Here is a 25,203-nt window from a genome sequence, read left to right as displayed (position 1 = left end):
TTTTTGAATAAAAGTTTGATGGGGTGGGAAGACCTAGATTTTCTTTGCCTTTTTTGCTTCTTTTTTTTTTTTTTTTTTTAAGCACGAATAGCACTTGCATTCATTGTCTTTATTTAAAAAAATGCAAAAGCACACAGGAAAAAATCTTTTTACTACCCCCTCCCCACAGGTAACCACTGTCAACAGTTTGGTGTGTAACATTTTCTATTTTTTTCCACGTGGTTACATAATGTATGTGTGTTTACAAGAAGGTTTATTTTTATTTTATTTTATTTTTTCGCAAAAATGGAATCATTTTGCATGTATGGTTCTGCATCTTGCTTTTTTTCCATGTAGGGGACCTTTCCATGATATAAATTGAATTCGTTCATTTTTTTTTTTTTTAACTGCTGCATGGTACTCCACAGTATGGATGAACAGTAATTTATTTACTATTTCTCTATTAGTGGACATTGAGTCTGTTAACAGTTTTTTTCTTGTTACAAATAGTGGTGCTTTTTTAAACATCCTTAGCATATATCTTTGTGTATTTATGTAAGTATTTCTGGCAGTATAGGAACAGTAAGTGAAATTGCTGGGTCAAATGGTAGGTACATTTTAAAAATAGTGATGACTGCTGCTTAATTGTACATTAAAAGGGATTTATACCAATAATTTACATAATAGGTTATTTCTTCATACATACGAAGAAGAATTCAACATCATCCACCGTTTACATTTTTGCTAATGGTGAAAAATATTTCATTTAAAAATTTGCATATCGTTGCTTACTAATATGGTTGAGTTTCTTTTTATGTGTCGGTTGGACTTTCAGTGAATTGCTGATTCCTATCTTTTGTTCGTTTTTTCCTGTTGAGTTTTGACAGTTTTTCTTAATGAGTTTTAGGAATGCTTTATGTATTATGGCTATTACCTTTGATTTTATGTATGTACTTACATAGTCACTGCTTGCTTTTAACTCTTCCTGTTATCTTGTTATACAGATATTTTTATATAGTTAAATTTCTTTCTTTAAGGTTTCTCTGGATTTTGTGTTTTACTCAGGAAAACCCTACCCCAAGCATGTACATGTTTTATAGTAATTTCACATAGTACTTCTGTAACTTTGTTTTTAATCCTGTATAATTTTGTGTATGGTATGAGATAGAGATCTGTTTTAATTAGAACTTCTTTTCAGTTGCAAGCTGCCAAACCAGCTCAGAGTAGCTTCAGTGAAAAGGGAATGTAATTAGCTCATGTAATTGGGAAGTTCAGATACCTGGACCCCCAGGTATCAAAGCTTTTCTGTCTTCCTCTCTTTCTCTCCCACCTTTTGATCGGCATGTGTTTGTGTGTTAACTTCATTCTCTCCTGATGCAGACAGGCTTTTTCCAAGTGGCAGGGAAGATGGCACCAGCGGTTTGTATTCCTATCTTTCCAAGGTCTGTGACCCAAAGGCAAGGCCCCTACTCCTGCTCCAAATCAAAAGTCCTTGAGGAAGAAATTTGAGTGGCCTATCTTGGACATATTGTTCCCACTCCTGTGGCCAGGGCAGGCAAGGTATTATACTTGATGGCTCCAGCAAAAGTGTATGACTGGAGCGGGGTAGGAGTGGTTTTCCAAAGAAAGAGGGATGCTGCAAAGATAGGAAACAAGTACCCACAGCTCTACCCTTTGGTAGCTCGGCACAAACGTATTTACTCAAATTTAAAACTGTCTCTGCTGAACACAATGTGAAGATCTCACCACAACTGAAGAGGTTTTCAAAACTTCCCAAAAGTACATCTGGTAATTGTAACTTTATCTAGAACTTCTGGGTATTGTGTATTGTTTTTGATTTGGTCTGGATGTAGCTTCTCTCAATCTCACAATCTGTGAGCCAGATTATGAATTTAAACTTTCTATAACACTTGCTCTCCTGATAGTGGAAGGTATTCTCTGGTGAATCTGGCTGCCCTTGGTGTTTTGGAGGATGGCTGTGGATGAAATGTGAGAAGTACCTGGGAAGATCCCCCTTCCAGAGGCCAATCTGCTTTAGCAGCCTGGTTCTTGCTGGCTGTTTTCCAGAATGGGTTGCTGGGGATTGCTGTAGGTTTAAATAATCATCTCTCTCAGCATGGCAGATTGGGAGTTTTTTCTGGCAGTAGCACTCCCTGGTAGATTGCCTGGGTTCCCAGCCTAGCACCTAATACCCAGAAACTCTGCTCAGGGTCTCTGAAGGTGTAGCCACCGTACTTGCTCTGTGGGTCTCCTCTTCAGACCAGATTCCCTAGCCTTCAGGTAAATAAAGTCTGCCTAGGCTTCTGCCTCCTGCCATCCTTAAACAACGAGCTCCAGAGGCTGGCTTAAAGCCGCTCTGTACTCTGCCTCCAGGCTGCATGGAAGTGATTCACTCCTTTATAATGGGAGGAATGTGGCCTCTGGGTAGGGGGTGTTAGACAGGCCTTGTTCCCTTTCTCTGCCACTTCAAGTCTTACCCCTAAGGATGAATTTTATACCTCCTTTCTCTTATTTGCATGCAATTTAGCAAGTGTCAGGGGTGCCTGGCTGGCTTAGTTGCAAGAGCTTGTGACTCTTGATCTTGGGGGTCAACTCTTTTTTTTAATATTAATTTATTTTTGAGAGAGCTCAAGCTGGGGAAACGAAGCGGGCTCTGTGCGGAAGCAGGCTGACAGCAGGCAGCCCAGTGTGGGGCTCGAACTCCCCTCACGAACCATGAGATCATGACGGGACCTGAGCCGAAGTCAAAGTCGGACAAAGTCGGCTCAGCCGACTGAGCCACCCAGGTGCCCCTTGGGTCGACTCTTGATCTTCGGTTCCTTGAGTTTAGCTCCACATGGGGAGTAGAGATCACTTCAATAAATAAATAAATAAACCTAAAAAAAAAAAAAAAAAAAAGGCACCTTAGCAAAGTGTCAAAGGATGGACTCTCAGGTTCTTAGTTGAAGGGCTTCTCTTAAAAAGCACTGTGCTTGCCCTTGCTGCTTTTAGGAAATTTAGCCTAGATCAGATGCTTTCTATAAAGTGTTTATTGTAGGGCCGTATTAATGGTCCCAGGAAATAGCTACTGTAGTTCAACTTCTTGGTATGAACTTCAACATTGGTAGGCTCATGGTCTGAGACCTAAGAGAAAATTGTTGATAGTCTGACCAACCGCTTTGATGTCACACATCGAAGGTTTCAGGCTTTTCAACCTGGGCCAGAAAAACACCTGATAATACCTGTACCCTACCTTGATTTAGTTAGTGCCATATTTTGGGCTCAAACATTTTTAAATATTCTACTGGATTATTTAGAATTTATTGGTTGTAAGTGACAGAAATCCACCAGACTTGCTTACAATAAAAAGAGAATTTAATTGGCTCATGCTTCTGGGAAGTCTGGAGGGAGTGACAGACAGCCTCAGGTGCATTATTGAACCGTGGGAGCCAAACGAGGTTACCATGGGTCTTCCTCTTCCTCTTATCCACCCTCCCTCCCCAATAACTTATTGTCTCTTATTGTTGAAACTTTTTTCCATGTTGTGAGATAAAAGTAGACAACCCCTAATTTATACTCTTTCTGCTCACTAACACAAAAAACAAGACCAGGGTGCCTGGCTGGCTTAGTCAGAAGGGCATACAACTTTTGGTCTTGGGGTCGAGAGTTTAAGCCCCACATTGGATGTAGAGATTGTTTATATACATACATACATACATACATACATACATGTTGGGTGTAGAGATTACATACATACGTACATAAAATAAAATAGAATTTTAAAAAAGCAAGAGGCTTTATCTGTCACCAGATTTTGAAAATTAGAGTAGTGGGCTGAATGGCTGGGGCCACATAGCCAGATCTGGACAGTCACTGTGGCCAGGCAGTGATATGCTCTCTCTGGCCAAGCTGGGTGACATTGTTTACCCAATATAGCAGGATAATTATTTTGTAGCCCTGGCTGAATAATATGACTGAAGTAGGGGAAAAGCATATCTCCAAAGGAAAGAAGGGGTGTTGGTCAGATAAAATTAAGAAATGTTTTCCTGAATTTTATATTTTCTAAAATAGTTTTCCCATTCTAATTTTTTTTCTACTCAAAGTGCAATTTTTATAAAATATAGCAAGTTTTCTGTTTAATCTTTCATTTTCCAGTGCCACACAATTCTTAATTTAAAAAACTTTATAATTTTTTTTTTTTAACGTTTATTTGTTTTTGAGAAGAGAGAACCAGGGAGTGAGCAGGGGATGGGCAAGGGGAGAAGGAGACACAGAATTGGAAGCGGGGTCCAGGCTCTGAGCCTGTCAGCACAGAGCCCGATGTGGGGCTCGAACTCATGGACCATGAGATCATGACTTGAGCCGAAGTCGGATGCTTAACCAACAGAGCCACCCAGGCGACCCAAATTTTAAAAGGTTTTAAATTGAAAAGGGAAATCTTGTTCAGCTATCTGGCCAGTGGAAATTGGATAGTGATGCAAAAGTTTTAAGAATGTAGAGAAATTCTCAGCCAAAGTGAGATTCATGGAAAAGCAGAAAATGTCCCTTGGCATAACAATCTGTCACTTAAAAAAAAAAATTAAGTTATTATGAAAATGTGAGAGGTCTTTATAACATTAAAAAAACCTGATTTAGTTGATTTTGCATGTATAATTACTTGTATACACAGATAACTATCTAGATTTCTTAGGTGAAAATTCACTTGGCATTTATGTTTATAAGCTTTAAACTATTATGTATTTAAACAATTTCAGTGGACATCTTTCTAAAATTAATTATATCATTTACTTTTTATACAAAATCCACATTGAATATATGAGGCAACATTTTATTAGTGTGCATTTTGAGTTATGATGTTTATAAATTTGTAGCAGCCCTTCATGTTTTCTAGTAGATGTGCTTTGTACAGATAACCTGGCATGTTTGAATTTTCTGTAAAATAATAAATGACAGTAAAGTTCTGACATACTTTCTTCTAAGCAAAACCCTTAAGAATGAATACATTTGCTTTGGCTATTCAAGGACTTTTTGTTTACTTTCTGGATCTTAGATGTGCATCAGGTATGAGTTTTGGATAAATCAGAAATTGTTATAACTTACTTACTCTTAGCATTTACTTTTGGCTTTTCGTTTGCTAACAGGTGATTTCAAATCAGAGAAGTCTAATGGAGAAATAAGTGAGTCTCCTGGAGCTGGAAGAGGGACATCTGGGTCAACTCGAATTATCACCAGATTACGGAATCCAGACAGCAAGCTGAGTCAGCTGAAGAGCCAACAGGTGGCTGCTGCAGCCCATGAAGCAAATAAATTATTTAAGGAGGGCAAAGAGGTATGTTTTTTCTGCTTAACACAAAAATCTCTGGCGTGTGAAATAATTTTATTTATCATGCCTTAAAAATAGGGATGGGAAGTTTGTAGACCTCCTTTTGAATTCTATTTGCTCTCCTTCCAAGAGTATAGTGGGTAACCAGATTGAAAGTGGTTAGTTTCATCCTGTATTACAGTAAGTATAGTTGTGTACCCAAATTTCAGTTCATGCAGGGAAATGCTATAAATGGGTGGTATACTTTCTTTCTGTATGGCTAGTTTTATTGTATATAATTCTAAAGAGATAGAGCCTTCTTTTACACATATGGTAATGAGTACCCTGTTTGTGGGCTTTAGTAAAGAGTTATAGATGACTTAATGCTCAGTTCTGGTTATAATAAATTTAGCTGAACCTGCAGCTAGTGGATGGGTCTCTGCTTGCCCCATGATAGTAGCAGAGTACAGTGCATAGAACAGCACAGCATCCTAGCTCTGATTATGAACAAAAAGACCGAAGCTAGGATTTAGTAATTAAAAAAAAAATTTTTTTTAAAGTAATCTCCATACTCAGTGTGGGGCTCGAACTCAAAACCTCAACTGAGCCCGCCAGGCACCCCAGCTAGGACTTAGTATTTGCCCCCCAGCTAGCCAGGGTGGCAGAATAATGCCACAATGTGTCTCCCACATTTAAGAATTATTTACAAGGTAGATATGCAAGAATATACAATATTCTTTTATAAACATTGTAGGAGTTGCTTTATTTTTTTTTCTTTAATTTTTTTTTTTTTTTCATTTTTGAGAGAGAGAGAGAGAGAGAGAGAGAGAGAGAGAGAGAGAGAGTGTCAGTCAGGGCACAAGTGGTGGAGGGGCAGAGAGAGAGGGAGACACAGAATCCAAAGAGGCTCCAGACTCCAAGCTGTCAGCACCGAGCCCGACACACAGGGTTCGAACTCATGAGCTGTGAGATCCTTGACCTGAGCTGAAGTTGGATGCTTACACAACTGAGCCATCCAGGCGCCCCTATAGGAGTTGCTTTAAAGCAGCAGTTTTCAAGCTGGTTTTTCACTCTGACCCTTAGTATGACATTTTTCTTAGCAACCCAGGACTCCTATTCAATAGTTTCCTGAAAAAGGATTTTACCTTACTGTGTGTGATGCACTGTGGTGTTTTCTCTTCTAGTCTACTCGAGTATATTATACTTTGTTTTTTATAAAGTTGAATATGATCCACTGTCGATTTCATGGTTCACTAAAGGATTGGGATCAACTGTTTGAAAACATGATTTTAAAGTATCTGTGGGCTCTTATGCTAAAGCTGGAATGATAAAAGGAGCAGAAGAAAAGATATTTTTAGGAATATATCTTTTGGGGAATAGTACATGCCATGGTTTCCTTCTTCCCTAACCTGTGTTTTTTAGGCTGGAACTAACGATTGGTGAATGATATACACATGCAGTTTTGTGTGTGTATTTGAGATGCATGAAAATAATAATGTCTGACGTATAATAGAGATTCTCTTTGTGGGAAGATCTTGGTTGTTTAATTGTAAACAGTTAGCTTTAGCTTTTAATTTCGCTTATAAATTTCAGAAGTTCACGGGGCACCTGGGTGGCTTAGTCGGTTAAGCGTCTGACTCTTGATTTGGGCTCAGGTCATGATCTCACAGTTCATGAGTTCAAGCCCCAGGTTGGGCTGTGTGCTGACAGTGTGGAGCCTGCTTGGGATTCTCTGTCTCTTCCTCTCTCTCTCTCTCTCTCTCTCTCTCTCTCTCTCTCTCTCTCCCCCTCCCCTGTTTGTAGACTCTGTGTTTCTCTCAAAATAAATAAACGTAACATTTCAAAAGTTCAGTCATAAGGTATACCTTATTTGGAATGATAAATTACAAATTATTAAAAGACAGTTGATCAAGTTTACATATTTGATATGAATAATGAATCTCTTTATCTTCTTGGTCAGGTACTGGTAGTTAACTCTCAAGGAGAAATTTCACGGTTGAGCACCAAAAAGGAAGTGGTCATGAAAGGAAATATCAACAATTATTTTAAGTTGGGTCAAGAAGGGAAGTATCGAGTCTACCACAATCAATACTCCACCAATTCATTTGCTTTGAATAAGCACCAGCACAGAGAAGATCATGATAAGAGAAGGCATCTTGCACATAAATTCTGTCTGACTCCAGCAGGAGAGTTCAAATGGAATGGTTCTGTCCATGGGTCCAAAGTTCTTACCATATCTACACTGAGGCTGACTATCACCCAACTGGAAAACAATATCCCTTCATCCTTTCTTCATCCAAATTGGGCTTCACACAGGTAAAGGACACTAAGGGTCATTTATTGCTGTGACTATACTAAATATTTGCGAAATGCTTGTTGCAGGTGCTCACTTTAAACTTGTTACCAATAAATTGAATGCAGTCAGTTTAGGCAGCAAAACACTGAGGATATGAGGGATGTGAGTGTACTTCCAAGTTATTGAACCAGCATTAGCATTTGGAAGATTCCTGGAAAGCAAAGTCTTTATCCCTGGAGTCAAGTGAAGGCAAGACAAAGTTCCAGAGCACTGTAGAACATTTAAGGAGTTGAAAGACTAACTGACCTCTGGGATTCCTTCTAGTGTTCAAAATCTGTGACTCGGTGAGTTAGGAACTTCCAGTAGCAGTGTATTGATACTTGCTTGGCCTAGAAACATCTGCCGTATGAGGTGGAGTCATGAATCACAACTCTTGTGCTTTTAATTGAAGACCAACAAGTGAAAGAATTTTTTTTTCTTCTTCTGACATACAGGGCGAATTGGATCAAGGCAGTTCAGATGTGTAGCAAACCCAGAGAATTTGCATTGGCTTTAGCTATTTTGGAGTGTGCGGTTAAGCCTGTTGTGATGCTGCCAATATGGCGAGAATCTTTAGGACACACCAGGTAAGTGAGTTCTGAGCCTTGTACGTGGTGGGCCGCGCTCCCTTTTGGAATATTAGTTTCTTAATAATGGAAGTTCATGTATTGAAAAGGCCATTTACATGTTACGTTTAACTCTTCTTGGCCTCGTTTTCCCCTCCATGAGATATGTAACATGAGTAAATATGTATTTTTTGTGATAAAGGACTGGATGAAGATGGAAAGAGATTAAAATACTTTTTAAAGTAAAAGCATTTTTATTGAATAGAGTATTCACATTTAATATTCTAGAATGTTTCAGGTACTGTGCTAGGCATGTGATTCAGAGTTGAATGTCCAGAGATCATTCATCTCCTAAGTAGACCCAGAGCTGTGTGACTTCAGCAGATACTTAAAAAAAAAAACAGATAAATTTTGTGGCTTGATTCTCCTGTTTAGCTCTAATGGATTTAACTTTAATTGGTCTTTAAAAAGTTATTATTACAGAACTACTATGAGCTTATGGTAAAAAAATGTCAATTACTATTCAAAGTGAAAAGAATCATTTTATGCCCCTCTACAGATCCCATTCCAAAGATATAACACTGTTATTTTGTTAATATACACAGATTTTGTGTTGCTTCCCACATCTGTGTTTTATTTTATGTTACAAAGTTTTATTGTTTTTCAATGGAAAGTATTTTAAGAAAAGTCGTTTACACCTGCTAAATTTTCATCTGCTAAGGATTGCTCTAAGGTTTGTGTGTGTGTGTGTGTGTGTGTGTGTGTGTGTGTGTGTGTGTGTGTGTGTGTGTTTTCCTCACATAAATCTTATGGATACTTATTTTCTTTCTTTTCTCCCTCTTATTTTGAATGTAACTGCTGCTACTCATAGAGGCTTTCACAAATGGGATGGATTTAATTCTTCCTAGGATTAAAAAAAAGAGGGTTGAGTTCAGGTGCTACAGATGGTGCTCACTGGGAGAGGAGAGCTGAATGGGCGGCATACCTTTATTTTACTTCTTTTTAAGATTTTATTGTTTTTTCACATTGTTATTGAAATTCTGGTCAGTTAATACCGTTTTTCTACTTCTTACTGATCTCTTTTATCACGATAGAACAAGGAGAGTCCAGGGCTGTTGCTCCTTCTTCCATTTACCTCGAGACATGACCAAAACAGTTCTGCCCCAACTTTCTTCTGTTCAGCGATCATCCGGAAGCTACTGGTGGTGGACTAAGCAGCCATGTCTCTGGTGACAGAGATCAGTGCTTTGCGAACTAGAGCTTAGCTAAATGTTGCTAAATAAACTCCAGTACTCAAACGTAACTTAAAGTGACTAAATCCTACCTTTTATAAATTCATTTCTCAATTTTAAACATTCTAATGGAAGATGGAATTTGACTTTTTTTTTTAAATCAAGGTTTGTTTTTTTTCTTCCTGGTTTGTCATTAGGACTAGTCTTCTAAACAGGTTACTTAAAGTTATAAAATTATATCATGAATTATATTTGTATTGGTATGACACACCTGGTCATATATATGAAGGAACTCTTTTTTTTTTTTTTTTAAATGTTTATTTTTGACAGAGAGTGTGAGTGGGGGAGGGGCAGAGAGAGAGGGAGACACAGGACCTGAAGCAGGTTCCAGGTTCTGAGCTGTCAGCACAGAGCCCAACGTGAGGCTCAAACTCATGAGCTGTGAGATCATGACCTGAACTGAAGTTGGACGCTTAACCGATTGAGCCACCCAGGCACCCCAAAAGAACTCTTTTTTTAGTATGATGAAGTGAGATAAAATAGAATGCTTTGAATTAAAAAAACATTTTTTTTTTCAATGTTTATTATTTTTTTGAGAGAGAGAGAGACAGAGTGCAAGTTGGGGAGGGACAGAGAGAGAGGGAGACACAGAATCAGAGTCAGGCTCAGAATCTGAGCTGTTAGCACAGAACCCCATGCAGAACTCGAACTCACAAACTGCGAGATCATGACCTGAGCTGAAGTCAGACACTTAACCGACTGAGCCATCCAGGTGCCCTTAGAATACTCTGAATTTTAAAAAAATTAGACACCGAGATTCAGAAAAAATAGAAATTAGTAATAGGACTTTCACTTTCCTCAGTGCTCTCCTCAAAAACTTCCAGGTGACAGACCTCTAAGATTTGGCCCTAAAGAACAGTCTAGAAAGTCAACCAGATATTTTATTCTTAAAATGGTTGCTTATTGTGATAGTCAATAATAAAGCTTTGAGAGCCTTCTAAATATCTAACAGTTGCAGAGCATTTAAAAAATAATGATAAGTTATGATTTTTTTGAGAAAACTATAAAGTTTTTGTTGAAAAACAATACTAGAGATGAAAGCATACCTAGATGAATGGAAATCTATCTCAGGTTCATGTATAGGAATACTCAGTGTCTTAATAATGTTAATTTTCCTCATGTTACTACATAAATTAATTTCGATAGCATTGATAATTATCATCGGGCTTTCTACTGAATTTGAGAAGGTGATTAAGAAATTTATATTGAGGGGCGCCTGAGTGGCTCATTCAGTTAAGCGTCCAACTCTTGATTTCGGCTCAGGTCATGATCTCAAAGTTCATGAGTTTGAGCCCTGCATCAGGCTCTGCGCTGACAGCTGTAGAGCCTGCTTGGGATTCTCTGTCTCCCTCTCTCTGTCTTCCCCTCCCCACTCATGCACTGTCTCTTTCAAAATAAATAAACTTATTATTTTTTTTTTTAAAGAAAGAAATTTATATGGACAAGGGCAGTAATAGAAAGGGTAAATTTGAAGGACAGGGTAGAAAGACTCGTCCTACCAGGTAACACAACTTACTTGGTAGTAATGCTGTGGTGTAGATACAAAGAAATAGACTCGTGATACAGAGTAAACAATCCAAAAAGAGACCAGACCGTATATGGAAATATAATAGATAGAGGGTAGCATTAAAAAGGATGAATTCTTCAGTAACAAGTGTGATGAGACAATTTGAGTTATCTACATAGAGGAAAATTGGATTTCATTTTTTGTATCCTACACATCCCGTATCTTTATAGTCCCCTCCAGGCAGAGTAAATCCTAAATGGTGAAAAGCAAAGCTGCACGAAGAAAATACAAAAGATTCTCTTTATGATTTTGGAATGAAGACAGTTCCTCCTTCTCTCCTTTCTGGCTCCTCTACTTCCCTCTCTTCTTCCTTCCATCCCTTTTTCCTTTGCCTCTTTCCTATATTCTTTCCTTCTCCCTTTCTTCCATCCTCCCTTCCACACTTCATCCTTTTCTCTTACTCTCCATTGCTTTCTTTCCTTCCTGATTCATTCACTATGTCCCAAAATGTACCTAAGTGTGGGATTATTTCTTCCATTTATAAGCTGTTATCTGTCAGGTAAGAATAAGTGTACCTTTATGTGTCTGTGTATCTGCAGTTACAAATGACTTTCTTTTTTCACGTTTAATATTTTGATACACACATAAGATTGTAATATATAAGCAATAATGGGTCATAATTAAAGGAACACCTGTGAATTCATCAACCAATTTACAAATAAGAACATTATCATTATTACATCTACTTTCTGTTCACATTAGCCTGCCTCCTTCTAGAGATAACTGTAATTTTTTTTTTAAGATTTTTATTTATGTATTCTGAGACAGAGAGAAAGAGAGACAGTGCAAGTTGGGAAGGAGCAGAGAGAGGGAGAGAGCATCCCAGCAGGCTCCATGCTACCGGTGCAGGGCCGAACATGGGGCTTGAACTCCGGAAACCACGAGATCATGACCTGAGCCAAAACCGAGAGTCAGATGCTTAACCGACTGAGACACCCAGGCACCCCTAGAGATAACCATAATTTATAAGTGTTTGTTATTCCCTTTTATTATGTAGTTTTATCACATATGTATAGATCAGTGAATGGTGGATTGTTTTCTGTTGTTTGAGTTTTGTAATAATAAATCATTCTAAAAAAACTAAGCCATAGAAAGGTTAAAGGTACATTCATTTTTTTGTACTATAATCAAAAGAGGGTTAGTATTCACAGTATATTCAAGAACTTCTACAGTTCAAAAAGAAAAAAACCAAACTACTTAGTAGGAAAAAAGGCTACAGGTACAAACATAATTCACAGAAGAGGAGACACAAATAGTAAAAAATATGAAAACGTATTTTACCTTCCTGGTAAGATGAGATAAATGCACATGAAAACTAGGGCCTGGGGCGCCTGGGTGGCTCAGTCAGTTGGGCGTCCGACTTTGGCTTAGGTCATGATCTCGCAGTTCGTGAGTTCGAGCCCCGCGTCGAGCTCTGCGCTGACAGCTCGGAGCCTGGAGCCTGCTTCGGACTCTGTGTCTCCCTCTCCCTCTGCCCCTTCCCCGCTCATGCTCTGTCTCTCTCTGTCTCTCAAAAATGAGTAAATGTTAAAAAAAAATTAAAAAAAAAAAAGAGAAAAGAAAACTAGGGTCTGTTCTTTCACACCCATCAGATTGTTAAAAATTTAAAGAGTATTGGTAAATATGTGACATAAACAGGAAGAGAATTGATACACTGTTGATAAAAGAGCAATAGTCTACTGGTCACTGCAACCATTTTAGAGAATAATTTGGCAAAAACAAAGTTGAAAATGCAATTCTACTCCTAATTAAGTACGTCAGAGAGACCTTACATGTGTGTATGAGAAGACCTGTAGGAAGATGTTTCTGATAATATTTTGTAATGGTGAAATTTGGTAACAGTCCCTAAATGCCCATAATGAGGCACCTTCAAGTTATGATGTGGTTCTGTAATGGGCTATTATATACAGCAGTGAGGCCAGAGTAAGTGTCAACGAGACTGGCTCTCATACGTTTACAAGAGAGTGAAAACGCTTCTTTTCTTAAAAAATACATGGAGTAGGGTTCAATTTATGTAAAGTTTCAAAGCGTATATGCTGATATCATGTTAAAATATTATTTGGGGATACAGAGATTTATAGTAAAACTTTAAAGAAATGCAAGAGCTATACGCTTGAAACTTAAGAAATACACTTTTATTTTATTTTTTATTTTTTTCCAATATATGAAATTTATTGTCAAATTGGTTTCCATGCAGCACCCAGTGCCCATCCCAAAAGGTGCCCTCCTCAATACCCATCACCCACCCTCCCCTCCCTCCCACCCCCCATCAACCCTCAGTTTGTTCTCAGTTTTTAAGAGTCTCTTATGCTTTGGCTCTCTCCCACTCTAACCTCTTTTTTTTTTTTTTTTTTTTTTAAGAAATACACTTTTAAATAAATAACAAATGGTCAAAGAAGAATCGTAATGGAAACTAGTAAACATTTTGAATTGAGAGTTTATGAGAATACTACATACATTGAAATTTGTAGACTGCAACCAAAGAGTACCTAGGGGAAATTGATAGCCTTCAATGTGTACGTTAGAAAGGAAAAACTCCAAATTAGTTAGCTAGGCATACATCTCAAGAAGTCACCTCAAAGAAAGCAAATATTAAGAACTACTATTAAATATTTGATGAAATAGAAAATAAACATACCTTAGAGCCCATCTGATGAGATTATCGGGAAAGAAAAAACAAAGGGGAAAACACAAGTAACCAACATCTAGAATAGAAGAGAGGATATGCCAGTCAGTATTTCTGATTCTCTCTCGCTGGCACTAGGGCTTTTAAACCCTCAAAGGGTCCACTAACATAGTATTCAGGCCTCCTACATCCGTAGAAGAGGGGCTCACTGGGCTTCTAGTTGTGGGTAGAAGGATTGGAGAAGAGGGTCCAGAGAAAGAGGGAGAGAGAGAATCCCAAGCAGGCTTGGTGCTATTGGTGTGGAGCTCTGTGTGGGGCTCAGTCCCATGAGCTGTGAGATCATGACCTGAGCCAAAATCAAGAGTCAGATGCTTAACAGACTGAGCACCCAGGTGCCCCTCGTTTTAACTTTTCTTAAGGTATTTTTCTAAATTTTATTTATTATTTTTAAAAATTTGCATCCAAATTAGCAGATAGTGTAACAATGATTTCAGGAGTAGATTCCTTAGTGTCCATTGCCCATTTAGCCCATCCCCCCTCCCGCTACCCCCCCACTACCCCTCCAGCAACCCTCAGTTTGTTCTCCATATTTATGAGTCTCTTCTGTTTTGTCCCCTTCCCTGTTTTTATATTATTTTTGTTTCCCTTCCCTTATGTTCATCTGTTTTGTCTCTTAAAGTCCTCATATGAGTGAAGTCATATGATTTTTGTCTTTGACTGACTAATTTCACTTAGCATAATACCCTCCAGTTCCATCCACGTAGTTGCAAATGGCAATATTCCATTCTTTTTGACTGCTGAGTAATACTCCGTTGTATATATATACCACATCTTCTTTATCCATTCATCCATCGATGGACATTTGGGCTCTTTCCATACTTTGGCTATTGTTGATAGTGCTGCTATAAACATGGGGGTGCCTGTGCCCCTTCGAAACAGCACACCTATATCCTGTGGGTCAATGCCTAGTAGTGCAATTGCTGGGTCGTAGGGTAGTTCTATTTTTAGTTTTTTGAGGAACCTCCATACTGTTTTCCGGAGTGGCTGCACCAGCTTGAATTCCCAAGTTTTCTTAAAAGTATTAACTGATGGAGTTTGTCAAGAGAAATAAAACATACATATACATATACATGTGTGTGTATATGTGTATGTATGTACATGTTGGCAGATGAAGGCATAATTATATGCAGTTGACGTAAGTAGACACTTAGAAACCCCAAGAAAATTGAAAAACTATCAGAAACAATCTGAAAACTAAATAAGATGGCTGCCATATTGAACAATACATTTTATGTGACAGTAACTATGTAGAAAATACTGTAGGAGTTCTGAGTGAAAATAACATTGTATGAACACATTTAATTTTGCTCCCTGCTTACCTCCATGAAAACTATGGCAAAGGGTTTTTTTTTTTAAAGCTTAAACCCATGGAGAAAAGAGGAACAATAGAGAATAAAGCACCAATAAAGCCATGGAAGCAGTAATCCAGGTAGACAAATGATAACCTACCAAAGAGGACCGTATCCTAAGTCAACGGGGAGAGCTGAGAATTTTCCCAAGTTTTATACCACAGAATAATCAAATGGCACAGAAGCAGGAAGTCCATAGCAGTCCACTTTGGATCCGTACCTGCTTACAGCCCTACCAGATGACCCAGAGTGTGGTGAGCCCAGTGTCTTCCAGACCTTGCTCATGCCCTCACCCTCGGATTTCACCAGAAGAGGCTCTTGGAAGCTGTGACACAGAGACAGGTTTATTTTTTCCTGGGAACCTTCTTTTAATAGTAACAGCATTGCTCTTATGCTCATGCAGCTAGTTTTATTCTTGCTACTGAGTTTTCAAAAGCCAAACTTGCTACTGTTTGGGGTATACACATGGGTGGTAAAACTATAAAGAAAAGGGGATAATAACCCTAAAGTCAAGATAATGACTGCCTGGGAGTGGGACACACTAGCTTCAGATGTATTTGGTTTATTGATAAAGTTCTCTTTCTTAATCTGGTTACATTTTATATATATTTTTTAATTGTAATGAAAAGATCCCCATAACAACAAAACTCTCAGGGTGCCTGGGTGGCTCAGGCAGTTAAGCATCTGACTTCGGCTCAGGTCATGATCTCGCGGCTTGTGGGTTCAAGCCCCGTGTCGGGCTCTGTGCTGACAGCCCAGAGCCTGGAGCCTGCTTTGGATTCTGTGTCTCCCTCTCTCTCTGCCCCTCCCTCGCTTGCGCTCTGTCTCTGTCTCTCAAAAATAAATAAACATAAAAGAAAATTAAAAAAAAAACAAACTCAAACAACTGGAATCAATTTAACAAGAAATATTTAGGATCACGTAAAGGAATCATTAAAACTTTATTAAAGATAGGAAGGAGGGGCGCCTGGGTGGCTCAGTCGGTTAAGCGTCCGACTTCAGCTCAGGTCATGATCTCACAGTCCGTGAGTTCGAGCCCTGCATCGGGCTCTGCGCTGACCGCTCGGAGCCTGGAGCCTGCTTCGGATTCTGTGTCTCCCTCTCTCTCTTCCCCTCCCCTGCTCATGCTCTGTCTCTCTCTGTCTCAAAAATAAATAAAAAACATAAAAAAAAAAAAGAGAGAGAAAGGATACTCAGTAAATGAAAGATAAAGATATATCCTATGTTTAGATGTGTATATTACATTTTCTGAAACCATGTATTATGTTAATTATATTAATCTTCTAAAATTAATATTCATTTGCATTTTGAATAAGATTTTCCCTCCTTGAGGGGCACACAGGCTTGATCAAAATGATACTAATACATCATCTAGGAAAATTAATTGCAAGAAAAGGGAAGTAGGTATGAGGAAGAAAGGAATAGATATTGGAACACTTGTTTTCAATGTTCATTATTTTGAGAGAGAGAAGGGGAGCACATGTTGGGGAGGGGCAGAGAGGCAGGGGGAGGGAGAGAGAAAGAATTCCGAGAAGGCTCCATGCACTGTGTGAAGCTCAACTCAGAGCTTGATTTCAGGACCTGAGCCAAAATCCAGAGTCGGACGCTTAACCGATTGAGCCACTCAGGTGCCCCAATATTCGAACATTTTTGAAGCTACAATAAAAATAAGATTTTAGGGCAGTAGAGTAGAACAAAGAAATCTAGAAATAGACCTAAACACATGTGAGCATCTAGCAATGATAGCACTGCATGTCAGAGAAGGAAGCAGGACCTAGAAAATTTCAGCCTAGCTCCCTGCCTTGGCAAAAACATTCAGATAAACGGAGACTTTTTTAAAAAACAATAACCAAAAAGCTTCAATAAGAAACCATGGATTAATTTATGTTTTTGTTGTGATACTTTCTTTTTAAACAGATATAAAACCCAGATGCCATAGAGGAAAAAAAGTGGATATATGTATTTAAAATTCTGAGTGGAAAAATAATATTATAATCAAACTCAAAAGATGACAAACTGAGGAAAAATATTTGCACCACAAATGGAAAGTTACCTTAAGTGACAAAGATCTTTTATAAGTGAGAAGGACTAATAGTCCAGTACAGACAAGACAAAGGATTTGAACAGGCATTTTGCAGAAAAATAAATACGAAAGGCCAGTAGACATTAACAAAATGTTTACTCTCTTGCAATTAAAGAAATGTAAATCAAAACAGTGGGATATCATTTCTCATCTCTCACTTGGGCTGATCATCTAGAAGTTTGTTACTAACTTGAGTGAAGGTATGGGAAAACACGGTGGCTTTGTCATTGATGGCAGTGTGAAATGTGCAATTCTGAAGAACGATGTAGCTTTACTTGTCAGCATTTTAAGTTCAAGGACCTTTGGAGTTAGCTACCCCACCGCTGGGGAACACTGGGGAACACCGCGAGCACTCTCCAAGTTTACCAGGAAAGACATAAAACATTGTTCATTATGGCTTTGTTTGTAGTAGCAAAGCAGGCAAGACACGACCCAGGGCACCACGTGGAGATTAGGAGTGGGATTGAAGCTTGGTCTGTACTCTCGGTCAGGCTCTCAGTTGAACCATGGAGGTACAGAAGAGACGCCTGCCACCCCGTGTGCCTCCCCGTATGGACTGGCAGCTAGAGGCTACGCGCTGCCAGCCTGATGGGGCTTCTTCCTTTCTGGGGCCTCCGGGCTGCCAGCGGTAGCCCAGGTTTCTGCCCAACCAAGTGGACTTGAATTCCTTCAGAGCTCACCGTTTTTGCTGCCGAAACCTAAAGATTGGCTTGGTGGCAGTGAGAGCAATAGAATTTACTCAGGGGTAGCTAACATCACAGATGAGCTATGACACTACCTCAGTGGCCTGGCGTCCTCAGCAAAATGGAGCCTTTATATTTGGTGATGAAAATGGACCTGTTTCCCATGTGAACACAAAAGCACAGGCTGAGCACCCAGCCCAGCTGTGAGCTCTCAGAGTGTCACTGCTCCCGTATCCTCCCCCCACAGTACTCTGTTCCTGGCCACTGTCAGCGAAGATAGTTCAGTTGCCATGTCAGACCTCAGCTTGCAGAGTTTGAACGCTTAGCCCACAAAAACTCTGTTGAGAAACGCTACCTGAGCCTGGGTCAGTCACTCCTTCCTCTGGCAGGCTGAGGCTGCCAGGTTATCCACCGTGCTGCGCCTACAGAGCTTGCCCCGCTCCCTGGTTCCACGAGTGGTGGCACATGGGTGGTATTTGAGTAAGTTAGTCTCCGGGGAGAACCTCCTCCCTTTCCTCTCCTTCCGTCAACTGGGAGAGAATGAAGAATGCTGTTCTAGGGTTGTGCGGCTGATAGGCATGAGCTCTCGGTATGCAGTAGCCTAGATTCTAGGGTCCTATGTTCACAGGGGCACAAAGCTTTCTTGAAAGTGGAGCTCAGTAGGGAGTTTTGGTGGGGTGATGGAGATCAAAAGGATTAAATTCCCCTCTCATATCTTATTAGCAGCTTGTCCCCCAGGTTAACAAAAGATCTCTATTTTTTCCCACAAAGTTGTGCATGCAAGATTGGCTACATCTGGGTAGGGTGTAATAAAGCAGGTTTTCTACCACTAGAGGTCTCAGAGACAGGGTCCTCTCTTCATAGGTTTTGGTCAGTGTCCTTGTTTATGGGGAATATTCCCATTCACAAAAATGCAGTCTAGTTTTATTTATTTTGAGGGAGGGAGGGAGGGAGGGAGGGAGGGAGAGAGAGAGAGAGAGAGAGAGAGAGAGAGAGAGAGAGAGACACACCACGTGAGTGGGGGAGGGGCAGATAGAGCATCCCCAAGCAGGCTCCATGCTACGAGCACAGACCCCAGTGCAGGGCTCGAACCCACGAAACCACAAGATCATGACCTGAGCCAAAACTATGAGTCAGACGTTCAACTGACTGAGCCACCCAGGCATCCCTCCAGTCTAATCATCTTAATGTAGAGCCTCACCACAGGCCTGCCTGTCTCCTTATTACTGGGTGCAGTGATATTTCCTGGGTGGTACACGTTTCCCACCCTGGAAAAAGAGTGTGGCCTATGCCCTATTCAGTGACTGGTGGCCTCATCAATGTGGTCCTTCCTTCCTCTTACCCAAAAGCAGGAACCTTGTCAGCCCTTTTCTCTGTGGATGTAGAAAGCCTGAATTCTACATTAGTGTAAAGGCTTTAAACCCCCCAGTGCTAGATAGAATTAGAAATACTAGTTGGTAGGTTTTTGGATTTTTTGGTCTTTTTTGAGGGAAGGAAATAATGTATTCTTTAATAGGGAACTGGTTTAATTATAGTGTGTCCACGCAGTGGTGTATATTATGTAATTCTTTAAGAATATCCATATCTTCTGGTATATGGAAAGATCTTCTAATGCAATTATTCATTGATTAAAAACTGTGTAGTTGTGATTGTAATATATCCCTTTTGTGTAAATATATTGGTGTATATATATATGTATTAGTAGTTTCAGGAATAAGCCATAAGTGAGTGTATTTCTTATTGGAGGGCATATGGGAAGGATGGCATGGTTTTGCCTTTTTCTGCTGTTTTCATTTTTCCTGTTACGGAATTGTTACTGATTTTTGTGAACTGGGGTTATCTGGGTTGTGGGATTATAGCTAACCATTCTTTGATTCTAACTTCCTGACTTGCAGTACTGTATTTTTATCTTTTTAATGTATGTTTCAAAGTTAAATGCAGTTCTTTCTATTCATATATTCTTAGGTTACACAGAATGACATCAATTGAAAGAGAAGAAAAGGAGAAAGTCAAGAAAAAAGAGAAAAAGCAAGAAGAGGAAGAAACGATGCAACAAGCCACGTGGGTAAAATATACATTTCCAGTTAAACATCAGGTAATTTTTATTATAGTCTTTTAAAATGGTGTTAGCCATTTCTGAGGCTTGTATTCTGCAACTTTAGGTACTTAAATTTTGTTTTGCTTTTGGCACAGTCTTTTATTTAATATAGTTGGAATGAAGTAAGTCTTTCTGGCGATTTCTATAAGCAGAGGTTTGTCTCGGTAGAATGTAGGTGGGCTATTAGACTAATTGGTTGAAATTGTTCTAAAACTGTAAAACTTGTGTTACATTTTTCATATTAGAAAGGGGTCTCGTCAGCCCTGGCACAACGCAGGTTTGAATTGCATGGGTTCACTTACAAACAGGTTGCCTCGATAAATACAGTATAGTACCTGTAAGTGTATTTTTTGTTCCTTGTGATTTTCTTAATAACATTTTCTTCTCTCTAGCTTACTCTGTTGTAAAGAATGTAGTATATAGTACACGTAACATACAAAACATGTGTTAACTGACTATGTTATTGGTAAGGCTTAGGTCAACGGTAGGTTGTTGGTAGTTAGTTTTGAGGGAGTTGCAAGTTACACGTGGATTTTTGACTGCGTGGGGGGTCAGCAAACCCCCATGTTGTTCAGGGTTCAGCTGTCTTCAGTTTTTTCATGAATGTGTGATTCCTGTTGAAAATAAAATTGATTGGTAAACTTATTTGCCTGACTGTGGATCTTGTTTGGTAAAAATGTATAAAACCACATATGTTTTATAAGCATCCTCATTCTTGTTTAATCAGAGTGTTTTCATTCACACCAGGTTTGGAAACAAAAAGGAGAGGAATACAGAGTTACGGGATATGGTGGTTGGAGCTGGATTAGTAAAACTCATGTTTATAGGTTTGTTCCTAAATTGCCAGGCAATACTAATGTGAATTACAGAAAGTCATTAGAAGGAAGTAAGTAATTGAAGTTATTTTTCCTGTATTAATGTTTCTGATTTGTACTGTTTCTTACAAAATGAGGTTTACTGACCGTATTTTAGATGAAAGTTTTCTCTGAAATTTTTAACAGAACATGGCAAAACTACCAGTGTAGTTGGTATAAATTCTAAAATATTTTAAACCTTTATAAAATATTTAAACCTTTATTCTCAGGATTGTGATACTTAGGGTTTCAGTTAAAGAAAGAGGCTAGAATAGGACTTGTTAAAAAAAAAAAAGAAAAAAGGTCTCAGCCACCTAGTTGTTTTTCTGAAATCTTAAATTCAGTATTACTTGACTTCCTAAGGAGCTACATATCTGGTAACCTCAGCATTGTGGCACATAACAAAACCAAATAGCAAGTAGTGGAGAATTCAGTAACACTTCCACATAAACGAGGTATTAACTCAATTTGTGCTACTCGCTAACAATTTTATTAGTATTTAGAATCACAGAACTCTAGAGGGGAACTACCCTACTAAGAGACTATATGTATCTGTATCTATAGACTATACATATCTATGTTTATAGATATATATATAGATTATATATATCTATGCTTATAGATATATATAGATTATATATATCTATGCTTATAGATATATAATTTTTTTAATGTTTTATGTATTTTTGAGAGATCACGAGTGGAGGAAGGGCAGAGAGAGACGGGGGGACAGAGGATCCAAAGCAGGCTCCACACTGACAGCAGAGAGCCCAATGCAGGGCTCAAACTCATAAACCATGAGATCATCACCTGAAGTCAGACGCTCAACCGAAGGAGCCACCCAGGCGCCCCAAGAGACTATATGTTTTGAAACTCACAGCACACGAGCAGATTATTTCACAGAGATACTAAGTGACGTACAGTTCACACAGGGATAGAATCCTGACTGGAATCCGTGTCTCCTGGCTTCCACTGTCCTTTTTGCACACTACATTGCAAGATCTCCTTTGTAATCTGAGCAATTTTCAGAAGTAGTTCTGCTTGCTATGCAGTGTAATTTGCTAGTCTTTGGTGCAATGTGTTCTTTCCTAAAAAGCCTAGGTGATAGTAGGTACTTGGCAAATATTAAATTCTATTATGATCTGATCATATCCAAGCAAAATGTACATTTTGATAAATTCTGAAAGATGGTTACAATTTTTTTATTGCCATTTTGTTGCTCCAGCCGCCCATGTAGCACTTAGAATTATAGAGAGCTCTGTGTTTACTTATGTCTGACCTGGTCTGTCTGTGTAGTGAAATCCAGATTATCAATAAGCAAAATATTTAGGCTTTTGCAGATTTATCTTGAATCCAGTTTCCTTAGCATATGGTTTCTATTGTGCAAATGGCGGGCCTTTATCCATTCAGGTACCAGGTTGGTCTTCTAGCATCTTCGGAGCCTTTCCTCTCAGGTGGTAGCACATTGTTGGTTTAGCTTAACTACAGAATAGGAATTACGGCGAAGGCATTAGTAACCACCAATTTATAATCTCAGAACTATTAGTCCCTATCATAATGGCTAATCTAGTCTGATCATATGATAGAGGCACAGATGTGTTAGAAAGAACAGAGAGAAACACAGTTCAGGGAACACTTGACAGCATCAGAAGACTGTAGAGTGTTTGACTTGCTTGACTGCTGTGTCCCTTATCTCTAACTTCCATTCTAACTCAGACTGTATACCTTTGATTTGCACATTAATTTATAAGTGTCAATACAGGTATTAATGTGCAAGGGTTAATAACGGATATGAATTAATTGTTTTTTTTAATTTATTTTTATATTTTTATATTTGTTTATTTTTGAGAGAGCACGTGTGTGCAAGTGGGGGAGGGGCAGAGAGAGACTCCCAGGCAGGCTCCACGCTGTCAGCATGGGGCTCCATCCCACAACCGGGAGATCACGACCTGAGTCAATACCAAGCGTCAGACACTTAACGGACTGAGCCACCTGGGCTTCCTTTGTTAATAGTCTATCAAGGAGACCTTTCATGGAGAGGAAATCCCAAACGTTTTATAAATCGTCCATTTAAGTGTCCAGGATCTTAAAGCTTATAAATGGGGTACTACTGACATATAAAGCTCTTTGTGAGCAACTTGAAATCATTGAAAAAGTATTGCCCAGTTATTCTGAAATAACTACAGAAGCATTGAAGAAAGAGAGTATCAGTTTAGTTTTTTGTCCTTTCGTTACCTGTGGGGTCTAGACACATCCTGTCACCGTTTTCTATGGTTCTTTTCTTCTCTCACCAATATCCTGCTGTCTTGACAGATACTGGCTTTGTTTTTTGCACTCTTTCCCCTTTCAGGCAGATCTTTTTGGAAGGAGTCATTTTTATTTAAATAAAAAATAGGTTCACCGTGCTAAGTCTTTGGGATATTCGGGTTCAAGTGAAAAGAAAAGGTAGAAATGCCTCTAAGGCCTAAGAAAATTCATCTAGATAATAGTTCTATATCGTAGGCTTGATTTTTTTTTTTTTTTTTCCCTTCTGGAAAGTTGAAGCTACACAAAAGTAAAAGAGAATAATGAACTCCCATGTAATCATCATTCAACTTTAACAGTTATCAAGTTCTGTCACTCTTCTTTCACTTGTCACTCCCTGCTTTTTTCCTAGAGTTGTTTCCCTTGTACTTAAAGCAAATTCCAGAAATCATGTTATTTTCCAGTACAATATATCTCTCTAGTTAGAGTGGACGTTCATAACCATCATGCTATTATCCAGTCAGCAAACTGACACTATTTAACATATTCATCTTGAGATTCTCAGTTCCTACCCCAGGTACCCCAGTTGTGTCAGAGAGGCCATTTTACTCTTGGCAGTAAACCAGGTCCAAACAAGGCCAAACATTGCATTTAGTCATTTCCCTTAAGTCTCTTTTATTCTGTGATAAATGCTGTGATTCCTTACCTGGGGGAGGTGGGGGCCAGGGGAAGTATGTAAACAAACTTTTGTAATTTCATTGGATCTTGGATATCTTTGAAGTTTGTCCGTGGAGTCTCGGTGAAAAATACTTAAGTATTTATCCTTCTAATATGATTCTTTAACACAAAATATGTTAGAAACACTGATATAGAATATGTAAAGTCATCGAACAGGTTGAAATAGTCGTCCTATGTGAAAGCTTCTTTCTGAAGCACATCTAAAATGCAGTCTTCTTTTAATGCTTTAGGTCAGCCAAGCATATTAGGGAAGTATATACTGTCTTCAGTGTTTGTGTGTGTGTGTGTGTGTGTGTGTGTTTAATTTAAAAAAGCAGTATAAATTGCTGAAAATACTTGATAATTTCCACTAAACTAGATTTATTACAGTAAATTGCTAATATTCAGAATACCTGTCATTATTATATACTTCATTCTTTTTCAGCCAAAAATAATGTGGATGAAAATATGGATGAATCAGATAGAAGAAAAAGTCCACGAAGTCCAAAAAAAATAAAAACAGAGCCTGATTCTGAGAAAGATGAGGTAAAAGATTCAGATGCTACAAAAGGAGCAGACCAAAGTGAAATGGATGTTTCCAGGATTGCTGAGAAGAAGGACCAAGGTAAGGAGAGTCCGGGGTGGAGGGCAGCCTGGGGATGCTAAGGTTGCACGGGATCTAGTTCGCACAGCAGGAGAGGTACTGCCTTGTCTTTCTCTGATGATCACAGCTTTATTGAAGCATAATTCATATTCTAGATAATCTACCCATTTAAAGGGTACAATTTAGTGGTTTTTAGTATTTCACTGAGTTGTTCAACCATCATCACAGTGAATTTTAGAGCATTTTCATCACCCCAAAAAGAAACCTCATACTCATTAGCAGTCAGTCTCCAGTCCTCCCTAACTCCCCTCACTAGCCTTAATGTACTTTCTGTCTCTGGATTTACCTGTTTTGGACATGACGAATAAATGGAATCATGTAATATGTGGTCCATTGTGACTGGCTTCTTTGACCTGGCGTCATGTTTTCAAGGGTCATCCATGTTGTAGCAGGTGTCAGGATTTTGTCATTCCTTTTTATTTCTGCGTAGTATTCCATTTTGTGGATGGTGCCACATCTTGCTTATCCACTCATCGGTTGATGGCCATTTGGGTTGTTTCTACTTCCTGGCTGTTATGAATATTGATATGAACATTCATGTTGGGTAAATACCCAGTAGTGGAATTACTGGGTCATTAAGCTAACTCTGTGTCCAACCTTCTGAGGAACTTACATTGCCTTTTGTGAAAAGCTATGTTTTAAAAACTGGGTAAGATACTAGCCTTAAGATATTTTATGACTACAAAATATTTTATACAGAATCTGACATGAAGGTACTGGTGTATGGAGTAGCTGTCACAGGCTAAGTAGTTTTTCATTGTAACATTCTATTTTCAGATGCTAAGAATCAGAATATTTAAATATT

General features: G+C 38.8%; 1 protein-coding gene across 15 annotated transcripts in view; it reads left to right on the top strand.

Moving 5' to 3' along the window:
* The window catches only part of BPTF (bromodomain PHD finger transcription factor), a 149,804-nt gene that overhangs the window by 71,437 nt on the left and 53,164 nt on the right, over window positions 1–25,203 (top strand). For all 15 annotated transcript variants that reach the window (XM_086687773.1, XM_086687767.1, XM_086687771.1 and 12 more), the window contains 6 exons: window positions 5,100–5,287; window positions 7,221–7,576; window positions 8,051–8,182; window positions 19,787–19,916; window positions 20,667–20,805; window positions 24,180–24,359. In XM_086687773.1, the coding sequence (XP_086543899.1) occupies window positions 5,100–5,287; window positions 7,221–7,576; window positions 8,051–8,182; window positions 19,787–19,916; window positions 20,667–20,805; window positions 24,180–24,359 (1,125 nt within the window). The remainder of the gene's footprint in view (window positions 1–5,099; window positions 5,288–7,220; window positions 7,577–8,050; window positions 8,183–19,786; window positions 19,917–20,666; window positions 20,806–24,179; window positions 24,360–25,203) is intronic.

The sequence above is a fragment of the Puma concolor genome, chromosome E1, assembly GCF_028749965.1.
Source record: "Puma concolor isolate L17-30 chromosome E1, mPumCon1.1.hap2, whole genome shotgun sequence".
NCBI lineage: Eukaryota > Metazoa > Chordata > Mammalia > Carnivora > Felidae > Puma > Puma concolor.
This window is presented reverse-complemented; position numbering and strand designations above follow the sequence as displayed.